Source organism: Mirounga angustirostris, unplaced genomic scaffold (assembly GCF_029215605.1).
Source record: "Mirounga angustirostris isolate CCGP_5_RB_7025 unplaced genomic scaffold, mMirAng1.0.hap1 SCAF_14, whole genome shotgun sequence".
In the NCBI taxonomy this organism is placed as follows: Eukaryota; Metazoa; Chordata; class Mammalia; order Carnivora; family Phocidae; genus Mirounga; species Mirounga angustirostris.
The window spans coordinates 83,856,795-83,882,395 of record NW_026991722.1 but is presented as its reverse complement, the minus strand read 5'-3'; the positions used below and the strand labels follow the sequence as shown (position 1 = coordinate 83,882,395).

At 48.3% G+C, this 25,601-nt stretch overlaps 1 protein-coding gene across 6 annotated transcripts in view; it reads left to right on the top strand.

Annotated features, from left to right (window-relative positions):
• Positions 1–25,601, top strand: part of UBE3B (ubiquitin protein ligase E3B) — a 51,683-nt gene that overhangs the window by 9,534 nt on the left and 16,548 nt on the right. For 5 of the 6 annotated variants that reach the window (XM_064578536.1, XM_045887476.3, XM_045887475.3 and 2 more), the window contains exons 8-19: positions 1,289–1,374; positions 2,267–2,349; positions 7,747–7,852; positions 8,155–8,275; positions 9,223–9,400; positions 10,995–11,158; positions 11,856–12,023; positions 15,312–15,483; positions 17,085–17,203; positions 17,822–17,936; positions 18,594–18,693; positions 23,087–23,206. In XM_064578536.1, the coding sequence (XP_064434606.1) occupies positions 1,289–1,374; positions 2,267–2,349; positions 7,747–7,852; positions 8,155–8,275; positions 9,223–9,400; positions 10,995–11,158; positions 11,856–12,023; positions 15,312–15,483; positions 17,085–17,203; positions 17,822–17,936; positions 18,594–18,693; positions 23,087–23,206 (1,532 nt within the window). Of the gene's footprint in view, positions 1–4; positions 160–1,288; positions 1,375–2,266; positions 2,350–7,746; positions 7,853–8,154; positions 8,276–9,222; positions 9,401–10,994; positions 11,159–11,855; positions 12,024–15,311; positions 15,484–17,084; positions 17,204–17,821; positions 17,937–18,593; positions 18,694–23,086; positions 23,207–25,601 lie in introns of those variants that run through there. The other variant, XM_045887478.3, reaches the window with a different exon arrangement.

Genomic DNA, 25,601 nt, shown 5'->3' with positions numbered 1-25,601 from the left:
CAAAACCCTTCCCAGGTGGCATTTGCATAGTGAGCTTGGGGACCTTTCCACCTTTTTGAGAAGCTTGTTCACTGCCGTAAGCCTCAGGGAAAGACCGAAAACTGTACAGATGAAGATGCCCTTGGCGCTGCCATCAGATGCATCTGCAGTATCCAGGATGTATGTTCAGTGTCGTGTCACGATTTCTCCTTTCTTTGCATTTATGGGTAAAGGCTTGGCCCTTCTGACCTCATTTTTTTAAAACCCCCAGCACCTCAGCCTCAAAGCAATAATATTTGCTCAAGCCTGTCATTCGTGTCAGAATCATTGAGCAGCAAATAATTCTATTTTGCCCATAGAATTAGTGTTGTGAAGCTGCCTCCTTTTCCCCGGATAGTGCACTGAGCCTTACGCGTTTCATACATTCGCTTCATCCATCCGTTCGGCAAATAGCCTTCTCCGTGCCAGATACCGCGCAGGCGCTGCAGAGACAGAGAGGCCACTGCCCTTGGAGGGCTTTAGGTGCCCAACGCCTGCTGTGTGCCTGCCCTTCCTCAGAGCACTAGGGAGTCTGGTGAGGGAGACAGACTCCAAAGGGAAGTCACAGATCTGTGACTGTATATGAACATAGGCAGGCTATACACGTAAACTCATAACATGTCCTGACAGCAGTGTGGCCAGTGCTTGGAAGGAAGGGTACAGGAGGCGAGAGCATTCAGCGGATGGGGGAGGACCTGCCTCGCTGTGTCTGGCGCTCGGGCTCTCCTGCAGGAGCGATGTCTGAGCTAAGAGCCGGAGGGAGAGTAGGCGTTCACGGGGCCAAGAGGAGGGACAACACTGAGAGCAGAGGCAACTGTATGTGCAGAGGCTCCCGGCCAAGAAGGGGTGATTTTAAGGCAGGGGCATTGGGGGGTGGTTTAAAACTGGGTGAGTTCTGGCCTTGAGTTCCAAGGAGCTCATATCCCAGTGTGCTAGGAGGCAGCCACAGAGAGCAGAAAGTGCCAAACCCTCGGAATCAGGAGAGGTGCTACAGGCGCTCAGAGGCTGGGGACGTTACTTCTGGCCAGGGAAGTGACAGGACTCATCACCTAAGAGGGGACACTTGAGCTGGACCTTCTGGGAGAGAATTTTGGAGATTGGCCTCTCCCTGTACTCTGGTACCGAACCAAAGCGGGGAGAGTAGGAAAGCAAGCCAGAGAAAATCTACTTTCTTTATGGCCTCGGGCCTGGGCCGTGATATTCTGTACCACATATAAAAGGTTCACAGTAAGGCCAGAGCCTTTTTTCTCAGACTTCTTTCTTCATTTAGGGGAGAGTCTTCGACCAGCCATGAACCACATTTGTGCAAACATCATGGGACATCTCAACCAGCGTGGATTTTATTCTGTGCTGCAGGTTTGTGACCCCCATCCCCTATCATGGGACCTCGTTCTTCCGTACCTAAACTTGGATTTTTACAGCTGATTTCGGCCTATCTGGTGCCCTCCCCACAGAAACCTTTTCACGGGAGTTTAAGGCCTGGCATCCTGTCTCTTCCCCTACCTTGAGTCCCTTGTGGTTTGTGTCAAGGGAGGACAGTGGCCCTGGGATCCCTTTATCGTGCTCCATCTTTGGCTCCAGGAATAACCCAGCCACTTGACATTTAAAGTTGGGAAGGAGGCCTCAGGGCTTGGTTCCCTCAGGTTCCTTCTTGGGTGGTGTCTGGAATTACCTTTCTTGCTGTGTCCTCAAACACCTTCTGTCCACACTGCCCCTGACTGCCATCTCACACCCCCAGGGAATTGTCAGAACTCTAACCGCTGTTTAAAAGCACTTTGGAAATTTCGAGTTTAAGAAGTTGCATTGATTTAGCCCTGCCTTCTGCCTGGTACTGAGATGGGCTCCTTCCTGATCGGGTTGCCTTTTCTCCTCAAACAAACCCTGTGAGGTGGCATGCTGGCCAGAGGTCGTGTCGTCAGCCGTTCATCTCCGTGAGGAAGCTTTTGGATACCAGAATGTAGGAAGAACACACAGGCGAGATTTAAGTCTGGTGTTCTTTTCACTGGCCATTAACTTTTTTAGCTCTTTATTATTTCAAAATTTTAAATACGATATCAAGAGAGGTGTATGAAGGCGATAACCCTAACCCCTAACCCTAACCCTCACTTTGCTCTCCCTTCACTTGCAGAAAACATTCCAGTAGAGTTTTTTATCTGAAGCCCTCATTTTACTTCTGTGCTGCTTTTTTACGTACAAGTGAATATATAGTTGGCGTTGTCCCCTGACCAGTTAAAATGTTCTTTTTCAGATATTATTAACCCGTGGCCTGGCGAGACCCCGGCCTTGTCTGTCCAAAGGCACTTTAACTGCAACCTTTTCTCTAGCGCTGCGGTAAGTGGTAAACTCCATCTGAGGGGTTGGCGTACTTCGGGAGGCTTCCTCCCCTCGCTTTCCTTTTCTCCTGTTCCTTATGTTCGGTGTGGGCTACCCACTTTGTCCGAATTCACAGGAAGTGTCTTTCTTCCGATTGTGACGCATCTGTGGCAGCTCTTCTGTCTGTGTCCCTGAATTTTTTGCAGCATGAGTTGAAGGAAGTTTTTCAAAGTGAATTGCTTTTCATTGTGCCAAGGGCCCGAGACACAAGCATTTTTCCTTTTGAGCTTTTAATCGATATAGAGAACCCGAGAGCTGGAGGAGGCTCAGCAAAGGGCCAAGCAGAGGGTTAAGGGAGTAGTGTTGTGAACACGGGTTTAAAATGTTCAAATCTGGAGGCCCAGAGAGGATGTGCTGTTTGTCTTCACTTAGTTAGGAGATACAAAATACATACGAAGCTAAATAGTTCCATGTAGAAATTATGCCTGCAATTCAGAGAATCGCCGTGTACACAAAGCTGTGTCTTTGTGTCTGGAACATTCTTAAACTGTTGAAAGGAGCACTGACTTGGGAGAAGATGTTAATAAGGTAACCTGCTGATCTTAATCCCTAAGATAATAATAACTTAGGGCAGAGGGAGTGTTGGGGTCAAATTAGCTTGGTAGAGCTCCCTGCTCTGTCCCCTTTGCTAATCCACAGTGGTGGAGCATGTCTATTAATGTCCCATGGAGTCCTTTTCTATGGAATACTATTTTGGAAAATGATGTTCTAGAATATCAGTTGGCAAACGTTTTCGGTAAGGGGCCAGCTAATACGTATTTTCGGTTCTGTGGGCCACACACTGTCACAACTGCCCTGCTCTTGCAGCACAAAGCAGCTGTAGACCGTACATACACAAGCAAGAAGGGCTGTGTTTCAATATAACTGTATTTAGAAAAATAGGCAGTGGGCAGAATTGGGTCTTTGAGCCATATTTTGCCACTCCTGGTCTAGACTGTGCTGTCCACTAACCACTGAACCCTGTGGGGCTGTTTAAATAGAAATACATTACAACGAAGAATTCAGTTCCTCATTTAGGCACGTTTCAAGTGCTTCCGGGCCACATGGGACTGAGCAGTGATGACCTTCCTGGACCGCACAAATAAAGGAACATTCCCATCATCACAGAAAGTTCTATGGGACAAGGCTGGTCTAGAGCAGCCCTGCCAGTAGAAATATAATGAGAACTGCATTTAAAAAGTCCAAAGAAAGGGGAAATTAAGTTTAATAATCTATTTTGTTTAAACCAGTGTATCTGAAGTATAATCATTTCTACATGAAGTCAGTATTTTTAAATAATTTATTTTATTTAAAAGTAATAATTTTTTTCTTTTCATACGGAGTCTTCAAAACCTGGGGTGGATTTTATACTTAAAGCCTGTCTGCTGCTGAACTCACCACATTGTAAGTGCCCAGGAGCCACACGTGGTCAGCGGCTACTGCTCGTTTCTAGAGGCGAGATCCTTAAGACCGAAGAGCAGGTGTCAACCAGTGATGCTATAATTAGTTCCAGAGCTAGACAGATTATCCAGTAAACAATTAGACCTTCCTTGCAGACCTTGAGAGGAGTTGTATTTAATGAGTCGTAGGATGTAGGTACAAACAGGTTTTCCAGTGGGAGGTTTCCTTCAACTTCTTTTCCTGAGTCACCTTCTGGGGCGGCTCATTCCGGCATCACCCACCCTCTCCTCTGCCAGGGGCAGCGAAGGGTTGACACACGGATGCCTGAGCTCCAGGCACAGCAGCAGCTCTGCCACCTCCTAGGTCTCCCTGAGAACACAAATCTTCCTTCTGTTCCGGCGTCCCTCCCCTGCCTCGAGAGGGTTGTCATTCATGGTGTGATTCACCAAGAGGGTCACGTCCACCCATTCCAGCACGTTTCTTCTCCCTTAAGAATACGGTAGCATCCATCATTTTAGGTTTTTTCACTCTGTACTTTAGAGTCCTTTGGCTCACTTGTGAAGGCCGGGCTGCTTTAAAGCCTTTTTCTTAAACAGTGCACTTTCTCCCCCTCGGAATATCTGTATGTAATTGAAAATGGCCGGGACCTTTTAAAACAAGATACCTAGTGGTTTTGTCATACTGGAATAAACTGTTGAAAGTCTATAAAATTATAAATGATATGTTTAGACATGATCACCAAATCTTACGATGCAAATAGCTAACATTCATGGGCCACACAATTGTTTTAAGACTTCTACTCACATATATGACTCCTTACCACGTTCTCTTATCTTGGTTTTATAGATGAGGAAGCTAAGGCCCAGAGAGGTTAAGCCACGTGCCCCCGGTCACACAGCAGGGAGCGGCAGGGCCAGGAATTAAACCCAGGCTGTCTGACTCCAGAGCCCATGCTCTTTTTTACACTTGCCTACCTGCCTCCCGTATTGGACACATTTTTGTATTCTAGGTACAATATATATAGAATTCGTGCACGTGGGAACTTTCTCAAATTCTCCCTGTTCCATTTCTTACCCAGGCCCCAGGTTTGCCCAGGCTCAGTTTCTGTTTTTCCCGTGTGCCTGTCCCGCTCCCTGGTTGCAGCATGAGCTCTCTGTTGGCGGGTACTGTGCAGTGAACCTCTCTTTTCCCCTGCTCGCCTGCCGTGCCTAACCCTGAGACCCGCACATAAGGCGCACCCTGTCCAGTGTGCCACTGACAGGACACTGGAAGGATTTGTCACCCTAGGGGGCTTAGGTGCAACAACCACAAGGCTAGAGGAAATTTTTGATGACCTCATGCTGGGGGTATAGATAACAGGGCATTGAGGGAAATGGAGTGTCTGGTGTATATGTGTGGTCTTTTGAAACTGGCCTCCCTCAGGGCAACCCTGCCTCCTAGCAGTCCTGCAGTGCCTCACTCCTGGTCAGCCAGGCGGATTTACTCCGGGATATGACTCAGGGTGGGATCCTGCCCTTGGCGTCCCCTTGGAAGCGGGAAGTGATGAGTTAAAGTTTTGGTGACATTCTCTTGTGGTTTGCTTTTCCTCTGTCTAGGTAATTGCTTAGTCCTGATCCACACCTCTTTCTAACATACAGAAAGTAACTTAATTCTCTTTTTAGAGAATTCGCTTTTGTCCAACTCAGCTCAGTGAGTCTAGCTTGACTGGTCAGCCTCCTATAGACAGGTGGTTGATGTAGACACTGGTGTTTTGAGCACTTCAGCCATATGCAGTTTTCTGGTCCCAAAAATGGTACCCTTGAAAGTGGACGTTTATAATACAAATTCTGATAGTCTAAATACTGGTAACATACTTGCTTGTTGCCACTGGAGCACGTTAGCTAGAAGAGATCAATTTCCTCCTGTAAGTTCTTTTTTTTGTTTTGTTTTTTCTTGCATGACCTCTGGTGTTTTTTTAAAATAACTTTATTGAATTCACATATCCTACCTCTCACTCCTTTGGAATACACAGTTCACTGATTTTTAGTACATTCACAGAGTTGTGCAGTCATCACCACTGTCTAATTCCCGAAATAAACCCCATACCCATCACCAGTCACATCCCTTCCACCCCCACCCCCTCCCCCCTTCCATGCCCCCAGCAACAACTAATCTACTTTCTCTCCCTTGGGATTTGCCTGTTCTGGACATTTCACATAAATGGAATCCTACAACGTGTGGTCTTCCGTGCCTGGCTTCCTTCACTTTCATCCATGTTGTAGAATGTATCCGTTCTTCGTTCTTTTTTATGGCTGAGTAATATTCCGTGGTATGGCTATGCCACATTGGGGTTGTTTCTATTTTTTGGCTATCATGAATGGTGCTACTGTGAACATTTATGTGTAAGTTTTTAGTGTGGACATGCTTTTCATTTTGTATATATTCCTCAGAGTGGAATTGCTGGATCAGGTGGTAACTCTGTGCTTAACTTTTAGAAAAACTGCCAAACAAAGTGGCCTCACCGTCTTACATTCCCACCAGTAATGAATGAGGGTTACAAATTCTCCAAGTTCCCACCAACCCTTGTTATCTCCTTTATCATAGCCCTCTTCATGGGTGTGAGGTGATCCCTCCCTGTTGTTTTGATCGGCAGTTCCCTGATGGCCAGTGATGTTAACCATCTTGTCATGTGCTTTTTAACCATTTGCATCTCTTTCTTGGGAGAAATGTCTATTTGCATTCTTTGCCCATTGTTTAATTGGGTTGTCTTTTGTTGTTGAGTGTTTGAGTTCTTTATATGTTCCAAATAAAAGTCCCTTATCAGGAGATAATTTGCACATATTTCCTCCCTTTCTGCTGGTTGTCTTTTCACTTTCTTAATGGTGTCTTTTGAAGCCACAAGTTTTATATTTTGTGATTTTTTTTTTTTAAGATTTTATTCATCCATTTTGAGAGAGAGTGAGAAAGAGCACACGTGCACACAACAGCAAGGAGGAGGGGCAGAGCCAGAGGGAGAAGCAGGCTCCCCACTGAGCCGGGAGCCCCGTGTGGGGCTCGATCCCGGGACCCTGGGGTCATGACCTGAGCCGAAGGCAGATGCTCAACCAACTGAGCCATCCAGGCGCCCCAAATTTTGTGACTTTTTTTTTTTTTTTTTTTTGTCCTAAAAAATCATTGTCAAACCCAAGGTCACAAAGATTTACTGCTGTGTTTCCTTCTAAGAGTTTTACAGTTTTAGTTGTAAAACTAGCATTTAGGTGTAAAATCCATTTTGAGTTAATTTTTACATATGGTGTGAGGTAGGGGTCATTATCTTATTTTAGTAACATTTATCTTTTTTTCTGATTATGGAGGATTGCATGCTTATTGTAGAAAACCTGAATGAAATAGCGTAGTATAAGGAAGAAAAAATGTCTCTCCTGATTCTACCACCCAGACATACGTTGTTAACATTTTTTTAAATCTGTCCTTCTTGGGTTTTTTTCACTTGTATATACTTATGGGGTTATCTATATATACACATATCTAAGTTTTATTATCATAACGCATACTTAACAGTACATTGCTTAATCGAAGTGTGAATTGTTGGTCAATTATCACATAGTAAACACGCCTGCATAAGGACCCCTCCCCTTGAGAAATAGAACAGTGCTGGCATTCCAGAAGCTCTTTTCCTTCCTCCAGGTCACTACCTTCTCTCTTGTCTCCCATAGACATAGTTCCTCATCCTGTTTTCCTTAAAGTTTATTACAGCATGAGTATACGCTCATGTCAGTAAAACTTCAAAACGGCTTTCTGTCTCATAGCTGCATCCTACCACTATACTGTCACTGACTCAGCCACTCCCCTTGCAGGTGTCCTCATTTTCAGCCTCTAGTTTTCCTAGAAGTCCTGGGAAGCATAATTCCAGGGGAACTGGGGGCATTGGCAGAGTTGCTCTTTGGCTCTGGGGTGACGTGCAAGCCCGTGTGATTAAGGTGATCTTTCTGTGTCTAGCCCTGTGATTGCCGCACAATTTTCTGACAATCTGATTCGGCCATTCCTCATCCACATCATGTCTGTACCTGCTCTTGTGACTCATCTCAGCACAGTGACCCCTGAGGTAAGTGACTCCGTGATGTCCCCCTGAGTCCGTTTTTGCTTTTCTTCTTAGTAATTAGAGAGTAAATGTTTTCTCTGTTAATTTCCACTTCTTCTCCTGAGATTTCTTCTAAACCAGTAGCCACCATAGGCACGCTCATGTTAGCAGGCCAGAGAACCAGGTTCTCATCTTTGTTAGTATTCTTCCTGGCCATTGAGGGCACATTTGGCATCCAGGTGTTGATCTGCAAGCCTTCACATTCATGCTGTGGTGGGAAATTCTTCCTGTCAGCTCCCGCTCTAACAGTCTGCAATTGTTTGCAGCGCCTCACTGTTTTAGAATCTCATGACATGCTTCGTAAATTCATCATGTTTTTAAGAAACGAAGATCGATGCCGTGACGTATGTGAAAGCTTAGAAGGATGCCATACGCTCTGTCTAATGGGTGAGTATCTGTGGCTGGAATTTGACTGTGTTCTGGGTGTCGGGAAAAGTCCCAAGTGTTTTTGTTTTTTACTGTTCTGGAGATCATGAGTTGTTTTTAGTAACACTTGGAAGTACTTAAAAGACATATAACCAGATAGATAAAACAGACACGTAAAATTGAAAATCAATGGAAAATATATCCACCTGGCAACCTAATTGAGTGACTGTAAATGAATATTAAATTTGGGCCCTCAGCTTCCTGGCAGCCAAGGGAAAAATGAAAATGCCGTGAATCGCCTGGATAATTCTCCATCTCCAGAGAGAAGAACGGGCACAGTTAGGTGGTGTTTAGATCAGAGTAGGGCCTGCATCATCTATTTTACGTTTTCCTTGTAAATGAGGACAGGACAGAAGCAAATGGATAGAAGCATTTAAAATCAGCAGTGGTACATAATTCTCATCACTTAGAAGAAGTTTATTTTACATAGAAAAGGGTTCTCGGGGCAAAATTTTAAGAGAGTTTATGGTGAGAGGCCTCACACAAGGCATATTGAATAACTTCGGTGAACATTGGACAACAGTGATTTCCCAGAACGCTCAGATGTCCTTCCAAAGGTCATTTCTTACACCGGCTCTTGATTTTTTAATCTTAGCGTAATATCAAAATGTTACGCTAACTAAAGATCACACACCTCTGTGTGATGTTTTACGTTACTTCATATAATCCTCACATCAAGAGTGGGGAGCTTTGTTCCAGTCTTACAATGAGGAAACGGGTTGGAGAGGCAGGTTGAGGGGCACGCAGCTCCTCTGTGGCAGGGCCAGGATTTGAAGCCAGGCACCTCTCTGCGTGGAGTTTCTTCCTGCACATGGACTTGTCTGCAGGAGCCCTGGGCAGAGAGCAGGGCTGTGAAGGTGACGCAGTGGGTCACCTGGCCCCACTACACTCTGTTTCTCTCTTTGTAGGCAACCTCCTGCACTTGGGCTCCCTCAGCCCCAGGGTGTTAGAGGAGGAGACGGAAGGGTTTGTGAGTTTGCTCACCCAGATGCTGTGCTACTGTCAGAAGTACGTGTCCCAGAAGAAATCCAACCTGACACACTGGCACCCTGTCCTCGGCTGGTTCTCGCAATCTGTGGACTACGGGTGAGTCCTGGAGGCAAACCGCCATCTTTCCTGTCCCCTGCCTGCCTCTCACCACCTCTCCCTTCTTCCTTCCTTTCTTCCAGCTTGTGTTGTGTTGTTTGTTACAAAAGTAATATATATTCACTGAATAAAATCTGGATAAGACCAAAAGAGACTAAAAACCACCCCATTATGCCACTACCCGGAGACAACCTGCGTGAATATCCCTTCAGTTTCTTTTTTTACCTGTAAATATCAGCAGTTGTTTTGAGGTCATTTTTTTTGTATTTAATTCTTTAGTAAACTATGAACCTCATCTATCAAATACTATTTTTTCTTTTTCAATATCGCTTTTCCTGACTCCCTAGACTGCCATATTTTGGAGATACTGAAATAAGACACATGATTGAAAGGGGATAGAAGTCACCTCATCCTTTTCAAGAGGTAGAATATCGGTTTAAAAATTCTTAATTACAGAACTCAAAAACATTAAAAATGTTAGGCAAGAAGAGCAATTAAGTGAAGTGGCATCGCAAGTTTGAAAATGAAAGCTGTACCCTTGACTGAGATGAGGCAGGTCTCAGAGCAAAGGCGGCTGTGGCTCCCCACTGTTTTCCTGTTCAGATCTCTGCGTGGGTCCCTGGCAGCTGCCCTTGAGGCAAAGAATGAGGGCCAGGGAAGGAAATCCCCAGATTGTCTCCCTTTTCCTTGTGCCTGAGAGGCATCCAGTTGAAGAGACAAATGACCAGCTGATGGCAGGTCCCTGTGTGACATCCCAGCCTGAAGAGGATGGAGCATGTGTGATTGGGACTCGGGAGGGAGGTTGTGGGAGGCAGGAGGGGCGGGAGAGCACAGCACTGTGCAGCCTGGTCTGCTCTGGGGGCTTTGGGCAAGCCGCTTTACCCCACTCTCCAATCCTGAAACATGGGGACAGTTTTCCCAGTCCTCGGATAGTGTTGTTTCAGAGGACCGAATGAGATAAGGTATGTCAAGGGCCTGCCTCTAGGCCTGGCCCATGCTCGTGGGTGGTGTCTCTTTCTCCTGTGATGCTGGGAGCCTGAGGGAGCCTTGATGGGATGGAGAGCCGGGAGGCGATGAAGGCAGATTTCAGGAGGGAGTCTGATGCTTGGGGTGCCATGTGGATTGGGGGAGGGAGCACTTGAAGGCAAGGAGACTCTTAGGAGGTTGGGGGCACGGAGACTTGCGGGCCAGGCCTGCAGTCTAGGTGTGAAGAAGAGGACCGTACAACAAGAATCATTTAGCTTTTGTCGACTGGGTGGTAAGTGGGGTGGGGTCAGGATGAAGAACTGAGACGGGGTATCTGGGAGGACTGTGCTGAGGAGAGCCTGGGGCCCTGGGGTGAGCAGGAATGCTGTCAGCGGCACAGGAAGCCCTGGGGAGGGTGGCAGAGAAGACAAAGAGGGCAGTACCTTATGCATCTAGGCCCTCAGTGGCATTTGTGGATCCCACTTTCTCTTTTTTATCCTCTTATTTGCCATGTTGAGTGGCAGGCCGTAGCCAGCCCCCCGCGTGGAAGGCCCAGTGGGGAGCTGAGAGCTGTCGGTGGCCATCCATCAGGTAGAACTGACCCACCTGGTCTCCTGCTCTCTCCTAGCCTTAATGAGTCCATGCCCTTGATCACCAAGCAGCTGCAGTTCCTGTGGGGGGTGCCTCTGATCCGGATCTTCTTCTGTGACATCCTGAGCAAGAAGCTGCTGGAGAACCAGGAGCCAGCCCACGTGCAGCCAGCATCCCCCCAGAATGTGCTTCCCGTGAAGAGTGAGTGGCTGGGGCGGGCGGAGCCCAGGGCTCTGCTTGGCTCCAGTGCAGTTCCTGTGGGCCCTGTGGGCCTGCCCCCTCCACTTCTGTGACACTCGAGCTTCTCCCACACAGGCTAAAAGACTGCTCCAACCAAGTTCACATTTAGCAAAAGAGCAACAGAAAACCCTTAGGGATGGAAAACAAGGACCAGGGAAACCTAAATAGGTGAACCAGACCAAGACCATGTGTAGAGATTATGGATTCCCTGAGGGCTACAGTGGGGATCTCTGAACTTCCATTTGGCTCTGAATTTCTAGTAGCTAGAATGAAAGGGGGTTTGTGGATCTTTTCTTACTCATTAACACGAGGAAGGAAGGCCCATTTCTTAGGGGAAGTCGAGCCTTTCTGAGCCCCTAATCAGAAAAATCTCCCTGGTAAAAGGGGGTCTGGTAAAAGAATCCCCTGTAGGAGTCAAATAGACTTGGCTTGGTCTGAGATATTTTCTGATGTTCTGAAGAGGTCTCTGGGTTGCACCTAAAAGCCTATTGTTAACGCTTTTCTAATTCGTCCCAAAGAGATGACTTGAGTCAGAGCAGCCGCCCCACCGTCCAGGCCTGGCTGTAAATCAGGCACTTTATTGAAATGCTCTTTACAGAGGAAAACCAGACAGATGGCTGAACGTCTGCTCACCCATTCCTTCTCCTCTCCATGCCAGATCTCCTGAAGCGTGCGTTTCAGAAGTCTGCATCCGTTCGGAATATTCTCAGGCCTGTTGGGGGTAAGCGTGTGGACTCTGCGGAGGTCCAGAAGGTCTGCAACATCTGTGTCCTCTACCAGACCTCGCTGACGACTCTGACCCAGATCCGGCTACAGATACTCACAGGTTCGGAGTCCTGAGGCGGCATCTTCCATCTCTGACATTTGGCGGATGATTTTTCTTAGAAAAAGTTGATATTCTTCCGGCTTTCTTGGCTCAGAAGATACATTTTGAAGGGGAGGGTATTTTTGAGCTGTTCTTCTTAGAGGTTGATACACCTCCGTTAAATGGCTCACACTGACCTCAGTCCCAGCGCTGCCAGTTCGTTCCTGTGACCTGGCTTTTATTTCCATTATGCAGTGCAATTTGCCTTCAAAAGTTACTACTTTTTCTGAATAGAAAACTAGAAAAGACATGAAAAAAGAAAACTTAGACCATATTAATCCTATAGTCCAAGGATAACCACCTGTGCCTGAGTGTACCACATTTATATATATGTATGTTTAGATTGAAATATGTAGTTTTACCTTTCCCTTTCTGTTCATCACTTTAGAAGCATCTTATCATTGTCAACAATTCTTCCAAAATTTCATTTCTGTTGACCGCATAGTATCTCATCACACGAATGTGCCCAGCGTTTTCCTTCTTAGCCGAGCAAGGAAGAAAGTCGTGTGTGTCATGAACACGGGACTTGGGCATTTGGGGCTTCCCACTGCCATGCAGGACTTGTTCATATGAATTGGTGTGATGAGGACAGAAAGTCTGTAGGCCATGAAGCTGTTGACTGCATAAAGGGTTAAGAACTTTTTCATTTTACATTTTTTTAAAATTATAGATTGCCACTGCTTCTCTCTTTCACACATATTTATTCATCTTCAGACGTTAACAGAGCACCTGTCTGTGCCAGGCCGTGGGGGTGAAGAGGTGACCAAGGCAGCGAGAGTCCCTTTCCCAAGAGGATTCTAAGAGTAGGGAGGCGAGCTGTAGGCAAGGGAAAAGCGTATTTACTGTCATGATGGGCTCTGTGACCGCGGAAGTAAGGAGACAGTGTGGGCTTGGACTGGAGCGGGCTTTCCCAGCCTCAGCACTGCTGCACTCTTGGGCCCAAAAATTCTTTGTTGTGGAGTCTGTCTTGTCCGCTGTAGGGTGGTTAGCAGCCCCTGGCCCCTACCCCGGCGTCCGGTAGTGCTGCCCCCTCCCCGGTTGTGCCAGCCCTGCGTGTCTCCGGACACTGCCAGCTGCCGCCTGGGGCAGCACGGTCTCTGGTTGAACAGCACAGGACGGGTGTGCTGGCAGGGTGGGAAGCAGGGGCCTCTGTACATGTTTCAGAGGTCGCGTCTATAGGTCTTACAGGTACATTGGATTTGGAAGAGTGAAGGCTAAAGGCCTCAAAGGTGAGGCCAGAGTGTTGGCCCCAGCAGCCTGTGTGGATGGTGGTACCATTTGCTGAGCTGGAGACAGCCAGCTGAGGGTGGGGCTTGTGGGGAACGACGAGTTCTCTTTGGCTCTGATGAGTGTGAGGTGCCAAACAGGCATGTGAGTATACTGTGGGGGTACAGACAAAGGGGTGTCATGTAAAACCGTGGGCCCAGGGCAGGCTCCATCAGGAGAATGCAAAAGGAGGCAAACGGGTCTAGACCAAGCCTGGCACCCCAGCACCCACTGTGAGGGTTTGAGAAGCATAGTGAGTGATGTGACTTTTAGGTTATGGCCTGTGCTCAGCTTTTTAAGGTGACCACAAATTCAGGCATCCCTGTTGTCTGAGTGAGAGCACCCAGAAAGAAGCTTTCTCGGCTAAGTTGAAAATACATCCTTTTAAGAAGGAGGTAAACTAGTCTAAAGTGTTTGTAGAGTATTCGGTCTGTTCAGCTACATGCAAAGCAGATTGTAGAAGATAATACACTTCTTTGCTCATGCTCCTCACATGCACTTGGTGGCCCAGAGCCACGTGCTGGCCCCTGGCAGAGCTCTCCAGAGCCCTGCATCTTCATTTCTATTGGAGTTGCTGCAGATGCAGCCCTGGTTGAATCTGTGTCTGAGGCTGGAAATGAGTATTCTCGTCCACACCGTGAGGACCATTCACATAATGTGAGAGTAGTTGCTCTTCCTAATTGTCCTGTGGGAGTACATTTGTGGTCTCCACAGTTTAACTACTCACTCTGTTTCTCTCTTACTCTATTTTTAAATTGTGAGGGTTCTGCATTCTTCTTTCTTTTTTGGTCTCTGCATTCTATAACCACATTCTGCTACCTTGAAAATGTGAGCTCAGACCCTTACGAATAATAACTAAGTGGGCACTCCCGTTTCTTTGCCTCCTCTATGGTCCCTTCAGGCCACCCCAGTCTAAGCATTTATAGCAGCATAGATTGTGTCATCCTGCCCCTGTTCCAGGCAAATATATCTTCCCCAAGCAGTTCTTTGTTCACAATTAAGTAATTCAGAGTGCTCTGTAAAATGAGAGATATTATAAGGACTCAAATATAAAGTGAAATATGAGGAAAAATTTGAGACAGACACCTTATTGTATATTCAGAGACACGTGGAACTTTAGAGCCGGGCTCTCTCAGTCAATAGCTGTATTAATAGACTTAAAATGTAACAGTGTTGTAGCCTGTGTGTCTGAGGCCTTGAGGCCATCAGAAAGCAGATCTAAAATGTCTTCTGCTTCACCCAGGGTTAAATGTTTGTGAGACACTTCACAGGATCTCTGCTACAGTCATTCATTGCTTTCCCATTTTTAGCAGAGATAGAATAATAGAAGTAGAGGAGAGGAAAGCTTTGATAAATATAGGTGAGCCTGAAAGATGGTTTAAAGCAGGGTCTGCAAACTGCAGCCTGTGGGCCAAATGTGGCCCACCACTTGGTTTTGCAAATAAAGTTTTATTGGAATACAGTCCCATCCATTCATTTATGTATTGTCTGTGGCTGCTTTTGTGCTACACGGGTAGCTTTCAGTAGTGTGACAGGGTGCTAAGCCAGGCCCATACAGCCTAAAAAAATGCTTAGTCTCTAGCCCTTTCCAGGAAAAATTTGCTGATCCCTGATTTAAAATATAAACACTGAGTCAAACAGATGTGGGTTCTCTTCTTAGCTCTGATACTTACTGGCTGAGTGGTTTGGGGCTAATTAACCTCTCCCTGCTTCAGTTTTTTTCTCTTATAAAATGGAGGTAACATTGGGTTTCACAGGATAGAAAGGAGATAATGCATGCAGAGTACTTAGATTGATATCTGAAACTTGGAAAGCACCCATGAAATATTAGCTATTACTGTGATTATTCCTCTCATGGGGATAATGATTTTCTTAGTGATTGCACCTTAGAAGTGTAAGCGTTTTGTTCCCCCAGTGGGTAGGAGAAACCGTGGACCAGATGGAGCCCCCACCTGAAGCTTGGGTTTCTCTATCCTTTTCCAGGTCTCACTTACCTTGATGACCTGCTCCCCAAACTGTGGGCGTTTATCTGTGAGCTGGGGCCCCACGGAGGGTTAAAGCTCTTCTTGGAATGCCTCAACAATGACACTGAAGAGTCCAAGCAGCTCTTGGCCATGCTGATGCTGTTCTGTGACTGCTCCCGGCACCTCATCACGTAGGTTGACTGCTGTGGGCCTCCATTCCTTTCCTCGAATGTGGAGAAGCCAAATCACAATGCTGTAAGGAAGCTGCTGCTGATGTGATTACTGCCATCGTTCGGACCCCTGTGGCAGGGTCATTAGGAAAATTAGGCCAGAAAACATTTACAGTACAAGGTGGGCAGCACGTAGTCGGGGTTCAGCAATTCTTAGTTCCCATCCTTCTAGGGGAGCTGGGTCAGTACCCTTGTGTGTGGGCTTTGGGGGTCTCCCAGAGCTGGGTTCAAGTCACACCTCCACCATTTACTCACTGGGTTAGGTAGTTACCTGGAAGATTTCAGAGCCAGGGAGCTGGGAGGCAAATCCTGGGTTGGCCACTTCCCGAGACACGTTGGGCAAGGGGGCCTCGCCTCTCTGAGCCTCCATTTTCTCCTCTGTAGATGGGAATAACAGTAGTATGTGCCTCTTGGCCATGTGGTAAGGATTAAAAGAGGTAATGCACACAAAGTGCTTGGCACAGTCCCTGGCACACAGGAAGGGCTGTGATGCTTATGATTATCAAACTGACCCTAGGCAAGTTGCTTAACCTCTCTGAGCTTCGGTTTCCTTATTCATAGAATGGGGATAATATTAGCAATCTGATAGGGAGTAAATGAGAAAAGGAACGTCACGTTCTCAGTACAGTGCCTGGCACAGAGTGGGGCATTAGCAAATGTGAGTCCCATTCAGTTCCTTTGTTTTTTAAGCTTATGTGTCTACTTGTGTGTTTGGTATTTTTTTAATTCCACGTTTTCCCAAAGGTTGGTAAAGAATTATAAGAGAGAAGGGATCCCAGACAGTTATGTTCAGGGTAGAAGACACTGATTGGTAGGAGGGGATCAGGGATGGTAGGTGGGTAAGAATCATGGTGAGCAGTTGGAGGCGAGCGCAGGGCTCTGTGGCTGCCCCTGAAGACTCGCTGATTGGCTGGGTCCAGCGTGAGCTGAGAGTGAGTTGTGCTGTAAAGCAAATGAAGCAGTCTTGGGAAATTTTCACATAGAGCTGTAACTTAAACGGTTCATTTACGCACATGTTGTTTCAGGCATCCATTCATTTCCTCATAAATACTTCTTCTCAGGCACCTACATTAGTGGTTGTCGTAGATGCAGAGGAAGATTCCATGGCTCTCCTCAGTGGACACAGACTCTCAGTCGAGATTCCTTGATCGTTAGGCATGAGTTCAGGCAGGAATTAAGAAGGGTGTCACAGTCGGATCCTTACGAATAAGAAAAATATAAAGGGGAGCTTATTTTTTTCCTCTCTCAATTGTAGGTTTAAAATTTTTACTACGGACAATTGCAAATAAATAGAAAGTGGGGAGAATAGTAGAAGGAACCCCCACGTACCCATCCACAGTGGTCAGGATGCAGCCACCTCTGCTTTCCCTCCACCCCCACCGGCTCTCCCTTCCACGTTATCCCGAAGCAGATCCTACACATCCTATTGTGTTAGCTGTACATTTTATCTGAAAGATAAAGCTTATTTCTTGAGCTTATTTTTCTCTCATAAGAGGTAGAGATCTCCTATTTTCCCCCCTTTCCTCAGTGGGAAGTTGTGACTAATTTTCCATCTGATTTAGGATCCTTGACGACATTGAAGTTTATGAAGAACAGATTTCCTTCAAACTGGAAGAGCTGGTCACCATCTCCTCTTTCCTGAACTCCTTTGTGTTTAAGATGATCTGGGATGGACTCGTAGGTACGGTAAAGATGCCAGCTGTCATTTCAGCGATGCCACACAGGGAGGCCACGGTCTGTACCATCACCTGATTCTTAGCTTTATTGCCCATCACAGTGAATTGGAAAGGCACATTTATTCACGTAATTAGAAGTTTTACTTCTTTGCTCTCTGCATGGCCCCTTAAGGTAGCAGTGTGGTTATGGAGGTCTTAGATCTCCCTCCAGCATGTACATATACATGTGGAGGATTATTGATGCTGAGGATTTTGCCCTGCCTCTCCTTTTGCTTCTTTGAGTTGATTTCCATGACGTGTCAGGGCACACTTCAAATCAAAGTTCCCGTCCTGAAGTGCTTGCAAGTTCAGTACAAAGCTCCTTACGTTAAAAAGGTCTTTTGGATCACCTGCTAGTGGGAGGCAGCATGAGTGATTGTGTCTGGGGCACCCAGGTCCTGCAGACATTTAGAACGTACCCAGGGCGCCTTTTATTCTCTTGGTTCTGTGTGAAATCCAGAATGAGGGAGATGAGGGCCTTGGTGGGGCTTGGTGACAGACGGAGACAAGAAGCTGTCCTCCTGGCCCCCCGCCGACTCTGACCAGCTCCGTGCATACAGCTCCCCCGTTCATTTGCCCCACAGAGAACGCCAAGGGGGAGACTTTGGAGCTGTTCCAGTCCGTGCACGGGTGGCTGATGGTGCTGTATGAGCGGGACTGTCGGCGCCGCTTCGCCCCTGAGGACCACTGGCTGCGCAAGTGAGGAGCGGGGTAGGGAAGGGGTTTCGCAGAAGCCAGAGTCCCCTCCGTCACTCTCTGCACTCATGCTCTGGGGCCGGAGGGTGGTCATCCCTCCTGCATCCCCTGTCCTTCTAGGAGGACAGACGCCCAGCAGTTGCGTCTGTGAGGACGTGCGGATGCTGACGGTGATGAGAGAACATTATGGTGACAGCGCCAGGTCCCATTTAGCAAATGGGAAGCACGTTCTAGCTGAACTGAACAGCAGGTTACAAAGTTCAGCGGTGGTTTTTATCAGCAGAATGAACAGGACAAAAAGGACAGCTAGGTTTTTCAGGGGTGGCGTGGGGAAATCCTCTTGCAACAACTAAACGTAAGATGTCTGCAATTTTTTATCAATGACATGTCAACTCAGGTTGTGGCACTAGAGTGGGGTCTGGCAGGCACTTCGGTAAAGGGCCAGACAGTAAATATTTTAGGCTTTGCCGACCACACGGTCTGTTTTGCAAGTGCTCAACTGTGCCGTTGTAGCGTGAAAGCAGCCAGAGACCGTATGTAGTGACTGTGTTCCATGGAAACTGATTTACAGAAACGGCAGCAGGCTGTCGTTGGCCACCCCTGCACTAGAGAATGGTTTTCGTGTTGTAATAACCCCAAACCCATGCCTTTCTTCTGAAGGGATCTCAAACCTAGCGTGCTCTTCCAAGAACTGGACAAGGACAGGAAACGGGCCCAGCTGATCCTGCAGTACATCCCTCACGTCATTCCCCACAAAAACGTGAGTTGCTCTCGGAGCTGGGCTCCTGTGAATTTTTCTGTCCCACCACGTGGTACCTGACTTGCCCTCTTCACTGTAGCAGTTGGAGAGAAAGAACTGAGCTCATTCACTCAGCAGATGCGAACGGTGATTGGATCTCCCGCTTCGTCAGGTGTTAAGCCAAGTACAGAGACTGAAGACAGTGGGAACTGGCAGTTCTGGCAGGTGGGGTGCATGTTACAGGGATGGTTGCTGTGGGGGCCCAGACAAGCGGACCTGACCCAGCTGGGAATAGGGGGAAGTGAATCAAGAGAAGCTTCTAGAGGCAAAAGCGGACAGTGGTTAAAGGCCCGGGTGATTGAGAGTATGGTGCTCCTGAAGGGCTGGCCGTATGGTCTGGCTGTGGGGAAAATAAAGGGGAGCCAGGAAGCTGAGGAGGTTTGTAGGAGTTGGAGTCAGAAGGACCTTGCAAACCAAGGGCAGGAGTGTGGATTTCGGTTGGAGTCACTGAGTGTTTTCAGCTTCGGGGGCCCCTGGTCAGAGCTATGCTTTAGAGAGTTCCTTCTGGCCGTGGGATAGAGGCCTGGCTAGGGGCAGCAGTGTTAGAGGAGTGGAAAGACAATAGAATCATAAGAACGAAGACATTCAGAGGAGAAAGAGATGGATTTCAGGTGGTGGGCGTGTTTCTGGCTCGGGCTCCCGGGCGCTTTTGGGAGTCATTTCCTGGGGTAGGAGCACAGGCAAGAGCAGGTCTTGGATGTGCTGGTGAGGTCAGCTTTGAGCAGGCAACAGCTGAGGTGTCCACGACTCCTTGAGGCCATTGGACAACGGAGCTGGAGAGAGGCTCCGCATGTGGACAGTGCCCAAACCTGGCTGCATCCACGGCCATGGACAGGGTAGTCAGGGAGCCACATGGAGTAAGACGACGAGGGAGCTGTCCTTTACAGCGCCAGCATGAGGAGAGGACTAATCAGAGGAAGGAAACCAGCAATGTGGTGTCCCAGACTCCAGGGACTGGAGAGGCTCAGAAAGGGTCGGGTCCTGTGGTGATAGTGTCCGGAAGTGAGGGTAGGCACCGCCCGCATCCCTGGTCTGTAGTGACGCTCCAGAAACGTCTGCTGGACACCGCAGCAATACGGGGCTCCTTCAGAGGGGGCTCCTACAGGTCTTCGTGTGCCTTTCTTTCCTTTCCTTCTTTTTTGACGAAAGACGTTCTTAAAAAAGAGCACAAGTCACATTTTTGTATATTGAACCTTATTTTTCGGAGATACTTACTCCTCATTGCTGATACTGTTTTGACCTTGATGTTAATACTCGCGATTGTCATTCTTCTCCCTCAAGTAGCAATTCGCAGACGGATGTGGCTGTTTAAATTCTTGTTGCACTTGACAGCAGAGCCTCTCAGAAATGAAGGGATCTCATGGAGATGACTTAGTGAAACGTGCCCCCTAGCCCCACCCCCAGAGGGAGCCCTTCCGACCATATCCCTGACCTTGCCTCAGATAGAGCCAGACGTGCTGTTGCTCTACTCTGCCCAGTGATGGAACGTTCTTCCTCACCTGAAACTGAGTGATTGCTCTGTACCTTCGACCCTTTGGTCCTTGAACAGCCACAGACAGTGGAATCTCTAAATCTTCTGAGATGCGCAGATGACTCTCACACAGCACCTCGCCCTGGGCCTGCGTGCCTGCAAAGTCAGCCTTGGACTGTGGCGTTCCCATATTGCGTGGCCTGGGATCTCCGCTCCGTCTCTGCAGTTCACAGATGGCGTGCCCGGGTGGCCCTGGGTTGTCCACAGGATATTTTAAGCTTTTGAGAGGAGCACAATGAAATCTGTTGGCCACTCTGTGAAGTACCGGCTCAAGCTCATGATGTCAGCATTCCTCTTGAGGATGTCCTATTTGCTAAGCTGGGTTTTAAAGAAGTTTTTTTAATTTCAATGTACACGTATTTTTAAAATATAGCTACTAAGTCCTTAGCACACAAATATTTATTTTTTTTAAAGATTCTATTTATTCATTTGAGAGAGATAGAAAACACAAGCAGGGGGAGGAGGGGCAGAGAGGGAGAGGGAGAAGCAGGCTCCCTACTGAGCAGGGAGCCCAACACGGGGCTCGATCCCAGGCCCCGGAGATCATGACCTGAGCTGAAAGCAGATGCTTAACCGACTGAGCCGCCCAGGTGACGATGCACACAAATACTTATTAAGTGGTTGAGGACCCTAGCCACCTTGTAAATGGCGCTGTATTTCTTTTGACCTAGGAGTGCCATGAAAGTCCTTCCTGAGCCTTTAGGGGTGCTGAGAACAAGAAGCCTGGGAACCTCTAAGATTAGTTGGCATGACCTGGGGGCTCTAATCTAATCCTTGCTGTGTTTTTCTTCGGGGAATTTTGCTGAAGATTGCCATCAAGGCTTTTGTTACTTGGTTCACGAAGTCTCTCTTTCCTGTCTCTTGGGGACTCTTCCTGGCCCCTGTCCTGATCCCGTGATGGCCCCGGCAGGTCCAGGAGGGCATCTGCGGCTCAGTGTGTCGGAGTGGTGAGGGCTCTGTTCCGTGCTGACGTGTCGTGTGCTGCCCTCGCCCTGACACGTCTTGCCGGCAGGCACAGGTGATAGGGTCTCTGTAGTCCTGCCTGCTCTCTTGCGTCTGTCACTACCACGTCGGCTCTAAATGCCAAAACTCTCCCTGTTTTTGACCTCACTCAAGTGGCTGGCTCACAACACTGTTCTTGCTTCCCTTAATGTTTTTAAAGGCCTCCACTCTGCCTGGTTCACACAGCACTTCATTCTCTGTGCTGTCTTACGTAGCTTGTACTAATCTATGTGCGACTGGGACTTGAGGCCTTTCTCTCTTCTTTGGGCCTGGAATGCCTGGCACCCTGTGAGGTGGGCAGGGGCTGTGTGGTGTGGTGGTCTGTGTGTGGGTCCTGGGTTTGAATCTGGCCCCTCTGTCCACCAGCTGTGGGACCTTAGGTGAGTCACTTTCTTCATCTGCACGGTGGAGACACGGGTCCTTTCCCAGATGTCTCCTGTGGTCGCTGAGGCCTCTCAGCCCCTTGAGCGCTGCTTACAGTTGCCCCAATCCGTCTTCCACACCCCGTGGAAATCAGGGCTTCATCCTGGGATTCCTGGGAGGCGGGCATTCCCTCAGCCTCCTCTGCACTTCCACTTCTGTGTATGAGGTCTCTGCCCCATACTGGATCCACCCAGATGGGAAGCTCTTCTGCCTTGTGTGCAGGTGATCGTGCTAAAGATCTGAGGTCAGAGGAAGCCGTTGTGCCCCACAGCCCACACAAATGAAAGACCTGTTCTGGAAGTCGGCAATCCCCCCGCACAGATGGGATAGACGACGGTGCCCTTCACCCCCATCACGGCCGCCCTCCCTGATGCTCAGTCTGTTCTTCCCCTCCATGTTGTCATAGAACCCCCAGAGCTTCTGGTACTACTCAGAGTACTTCAGTCCTTGTTTCTAGATTTGCCGACCAGCCACATTAAGCTGCCCCGCTGAGAAGTAGCCCCTCTGCCAAATACATTCCTCCTCGGGAGGCCATTGGCAATTGCTTTTCCTGTTACAGCCGTATTTACTTCGTAGCCTCAATTAAATGATCAAATGTGAATGCACTAGCCTCCCCTGTATATAGTTAACCCTTTTTACCATTGTTATTGTTCTGACTGTCCTTGTTTGTATTTAACAAAGCTTTTGGCTTCGGTGGGGCTTCTCATTTTTGCTAAAAAAAACAGCAGTGGTTGGATTTAGGTCTTCATTCAGCTGACATCTGAGTGCTTGTACAGCAGTGATGCTCAAAGCCAGGATGGGGCAGAGGGCCGTGCTCTCCTAAAAGGGGCTTATCAGAATCTTGACCATGCGGCGGGGAGAAGAGGGTTCCTCTCTAACAGTAATTGAGGAATGTTACTTGGCAGGGGGTGGGGGGCGGGGGTTGGGCTATGGTGTGCTTGAGGGCACAGAGGACGCAGATAAAATTTCTGACCATGAAAAAAATTATCTTTGAAATATTTCTGTTTTGTAACTCATACCATTGATTTCCTTTAAAGCAGGCTCAGCTATATAAGGCAGCCTCTGTAACCTGTCCTGACGCCAGGTCTTTATAGTGGTTTATCAACTGAATGAGAACCATTTTCTCCCAGACCATTGTAAAGTGCATTCTGGCTACAGCCAGACCGCTCTTTCTGGGACCTTTCTTCCTTGGCATGTATTCGGCTATAATTTCTAATTCCCCAGATTGTGTTGGGGAATGTCCACTCTTCTCCCAAGACACTTCTAACCTGCAGCTCATATCAGAGTGTCCTATTCTGTTTGCCTCTCATATGACTTTTTTCACTAATCTTGTACACTGTGTCTCCGGGAATCATCGGTTCTTGACCCAGTTTCTGGTCTCACCTTTGCTCATTTCAGAGAGTTCTCCTGTTTCGAAACATGGTCACCAAGGAGAAGGAGAAACTGGGGCTCGTGGAGACCAGCTCGGCCTCTCCCCACGTCACTCATATCACTATCCGACGGTCCCGGATGCTGGAGGTGAGAAGCCCATCAAAAAGAGGTGTACTCTGTGAAATGCTGGAGTTTTAGTGGATGATCCGTTACCTCCAACCATTCTTGTCAGTCCGTGATCTAATAGCACTGAAATCAAGGCTCGGGGTTGGAATGGGGCTGTTGGTCCCATCATGTGCTCTGGAGAGCTGCTCGATTAAACATGACCTCAGTGCTGGGGACCCACAGTGTGGTATTTCCCTGCCTTTTCCCCACCAGGGCCCCAGGGCTGGAACATCGAACACTTGGTGCTCTTTGCAGTGAGGACAAGGGGTGCTACGTGCAGACATTCCCGTGTCTGGGCAAACTCCCTTTGCCCTGGGAGACACTTTGCCCAGACTCCCAACTGTGAATGTGCAGGCTGGAGTGTAGGTAGTAAGTTGACTGAGCCATACTGGGGGGTGCATTTACCACAGAGCTAGGGGTTCTTCGTAGACAGGAGCTTAGGAGAAACAGTGGCCCACCTCAGCCAAGCCCAGTCTCCAGCGTGACTACTGTGTGGCAGCTTCATGTGAACAAGAGGTAGATGCCTGTTCTCAGAACACTTTACCTCTGTATGTCCGAAAATTGTAATAACTTAATGTTTTTGTCAGGACATGATGCTGATGACAATCCGCTGGAACGTCGATATAGTAAATGTACATGCCTATGAGGTCACTGTGTGCCGTACCCCTCAGGGTTGTGCAGTGCGGAGCCTTCCCAAATGTGCTGAGCCTGCCAAAGGTCAAACTGGTGACTGAACCCCAAGTCCACATTCCCAGGAGAGGCTGGACTTGATACAGTTGCCTGGGCTTGCCCTTCAGACCTTCTCTCTGGCTCCAGCCACAGCCCCTGGCAAATTAGCACGTTCTGCGGTGTAGGGCAGTTGTGGGATCCCGGCAGGGCACATGGCCACATAGCCAGCCACCAGCAAATGGCACTGGCAGCGGCCCTTCCTCCCCACCCCCTCCCCCACATTTTCATTTCTCCCCTTTGGGGCATTCCTGCTCCTTCCTGGAGAGCTGCTTTTAGTTCCCCTGAACACTGGCGATTGACACGGGTCTGCTGGGGAGAGGCAGCGTGTGTTAGCCAGATGATGCTTTTGACATTCTTAAAAGTAGAAGAAGCTTAAGTGCCTACAGGGACCCTCCCTGGTCACGGGAATGGGTCAAGCTGGCTGAGTATGTCCGCACAGGAGCATCTTGTTTGCACGCGAAACAGGAGGCGTATTCTTCACTTCCGTGGCTCCCTCCTGCTCTTCTTAAAACACAGCCCTCAGCATAGATAACTACGTGAGAAAAAGAGCCCCTCTCTTGAGTGGGCAGATGACACCTGACATGCAGCCTCAGGGTTGGCGAGCAGTAGAGAGGGTTGGCACCTCCTCTTCATCCCACCTGACAACTTCTGTGTGCGAATTCAGGCTCCGTTATGCTCTGGGGTTTTTTTGTTTTTTAAAGCTTTTACTCATTTATTTGAGACAGACAGAACCCAAGCGGGGAGGGAGCATCAGAGGGGGAGGGAGAAGCAGACTCCCCACTGAGCAAGGAGCCCGACATGGGACTCAATCCCAGGACCCCTGGGATCATGACCTGAGCCGAAGGCAGACACTTAACCAACTGAGCCACCCAGGCGCCCTCCTCTGGGCTTTTAAGAGCAGGCCAAGGGGCTTTTATGTTGTGAATGACTGGGGTTTTGTGAAGTGTCTGGAAGGTTAGATGACCCAGCGAATCCACCCTGTGGGCCACCAGTCTGCAGGCTTTGCTTTGACTCAGAGAGGAAAAAGCCCAGTTGTGTTTGGAAACACCCTTCTCCAGCACTTTCCTTATCAGATCTGGATGCTCCTCCCTTGTCACTTACGGTCCCCAGTCCCTCAGATTTGCCGGCACCAACAGGAAGGCTGTGGTGGTAGAGACTGGTACGTGTCCTGAGAGTGACGGAGTCCCCAGCTCCCTCCTCAAGTGTCATTGCTTGTGGGAGACTCACCGCACGTCCCGGTTACCCCAGGCCTGCTATCTCAAACACAGCCCTCAGGGTGTCACAGGAGGGGTGTCTGTCTTAGGTTCTTGGCCAAGTCCACTTTTCTTCTTCTATTCCATTAGAGTCTATCTCGTCATGAAACAGATTACTGTTGTTCCTATTGAACTAGGAGGAGGAGAGGGTCACATACTCAGTTACCCTAGTTCTCATTACCTGCTAGTTTGGTTGCGAGAGGAGAGCCCAGTGGCATTTGCTTGATTTGGACACAAGGGGGCATCAAAAAGCTGATATTAGACACGCCTATGCTCTTCTGGCCTTTTATTCAGTCTCCTTTTCTGTGGTTTTATTGAAGATGGCGCTTCAGTATTCCCCTTGCAGGTGTTAGTTTGAAGTCTTGCAAGAAGGCTTCTCCTCACAGAGGGTAAAC